At 49.3% G+C, this 1,691-nt stretch overlaps 1 protein-coding gene across 1 annotated transcript; it reads right to left on the reverse strand.

The window, feature by feature from the left end:
* Window positions 1–105: 105 nt before the first annotated feature.
* Window positions 106–1,014, reverse strand: LOC147611619 (serine/arginine repetitive matrix-like protein). Its single transcript, XM_086784693.1, has one exon. The coding sequence runs from the start codon at window positions 992–994 to the stop codon at window positions 221–223; it is 774 nt and encodes a 257-aa protein (XP_086640819.1). The 5' UTR covers window positions 995–1,014; the 3' UTR covers window positions 106–220.
* Between the last annotated feature and the right edge of the window lie 677 nt (window positions 1,015–1,691).

The following is a 1,691-nucleotide window of genomic DNA, read 5'->3' on the forward strand; positions in this document are numbered from 1 at the left end:
GGGTTGTTCATGTATATGTTTTTCATTTTTTGGAATTTATTTATCTTCCCTCAAAAAAAAAATGTGAACCATGTATAAAGATAAGAAGAAAAAGAGTGCAACGCATTCAACAAATCCTCCAATGTTTAATGTTTAATTAGCATCAAGTACAGCAATCTCCCATCTTCCACGAAAAAGCCAGAGCAAAATACTGCTGATGATTTAGAGCCTTAATCCTTGACTACGGTGCATTGGAAGGTCCCGCCTCGTATGGCGACGAGGCTGGTGGCACGGCGTCTTCGATGGGCGGAGCACGACCAGGAGCTGGAGGGTTAGTGGGGGAATTAGACACTCCAACCACCGTCGATTTAAGCTGTGGAGCGCGCAATGGGTAGTCCTTATCGTGGCCAGGACTGCGTGAACGATGCCGTGGGCGGCGGCGGACGCGCACATCAGTGTCGTGGCCCCCGGAGGTAGAGGGGTAGTGGAGGCAGCAAGCGGCGGGATGATAGCTGTAGCGAGCGGCCACCAGCTGTGGAACGAGATGTTGGTGGCGGCCCCTGGCGCCCGGCAGCTTGCACCTCTTCATCATGTGGTGGAGCTTACGCACCTTCTTGTGGGAATGAAGGGGCTTCACGTGGAGAACGCGCCTCTCATGATCGCGATGATGGTGAGGAGGGGGAGGATGGTTTAAAGCAGAGTGATGGTGATGAGGAGGGGGAGGAAAGCCGTGATGATGGTGATGAGGAGGGGGAGTAAAGCCGTGAAAATGGTGATGGCGGCGGTGGTGAGGGTGCTTCTCTTTCTTCAGTTCCCACTGCCCGCCGTGGCGGCCACAGAAATGGCCATAATTCATCATGCGATGCGCGTGAGGAGGAGGAAGAGGAGCAGGAGCAGGAGGAGGAAATTGGAGGTGATCATGAAACATACTGATTCGCAGGCCTCCTTCACAAAAGCCGCCTGATGAGCGCGAGGAGGAGGAGGAGGAGGAGGAGGAGGAGGAGGAGGTCGACATATCGCTTCTTCCACCACCGAAGAATTGCTGCATCTTATAAGCCATTTGGAATTCAGATTCGCGATTGTTGCTTGCCTTGCACAGCAAGGTTCATCGCACGCGGAACCCTGATTGACACGTAGTGGGTCCGTGTTGACTTTTATTTCGAAAAGTAACACCTTTCCACAAGTTGCAAAATGCCATTACCAAATACATGTCTCAATCTAATAAGGCACCAAAATATTTTTCTGATTTAAATAATTAATGCGAGCCTTAGTTGTAGAAGATAAGGTACCAGAATTACCTAATAAGGCATTACCGTAGTTATACGGTATAGCAAGACATGTGTCTAGCTCTTTGCCATGGAAGCATAGAAGAGAACACGTGTCTGGTTGCATGTGCGAGTGGAATGGGGGAGCTTCTGGGTGGAGGGGATCCTTTGTGAAGGATCCTACTCTGCTACCTTCTTGAGGCACTTGTGAGGGCCATGTGAAGGATCTTCCTTTCTCTTTGGCAACTCACATGGGCTCGTTTTATTTTTTCGTCCAATCTTGTAGAGACGACATTGGTTTCTTTCTTTTTATCTGGGTTTCAATTATTTAAGTTCGATGTTATGTGCTTGGTTGTTGTCTCTTGCAGAGATGGCTCCTAGACATTGTTGAGATTCAAGCTCGATGTCAGTGTGAGCCAGCTATGCTATGTGCTGGCAGATTAGGTA

This window comes from Cibotium barometz, chromosome 47, assembly GCF_041138505.1.
Source record: "Cibotium barometz isolate CiBa-2024 chromosome 47, ASM4113850v1, whole genome shotgun sequence".
NCBI lineage: Eukaryota > Viridiplantae > Streptophyta > Polypodiopsida > Cyatheales > Cibotiaceae > Cibotium > Cibotium barometz.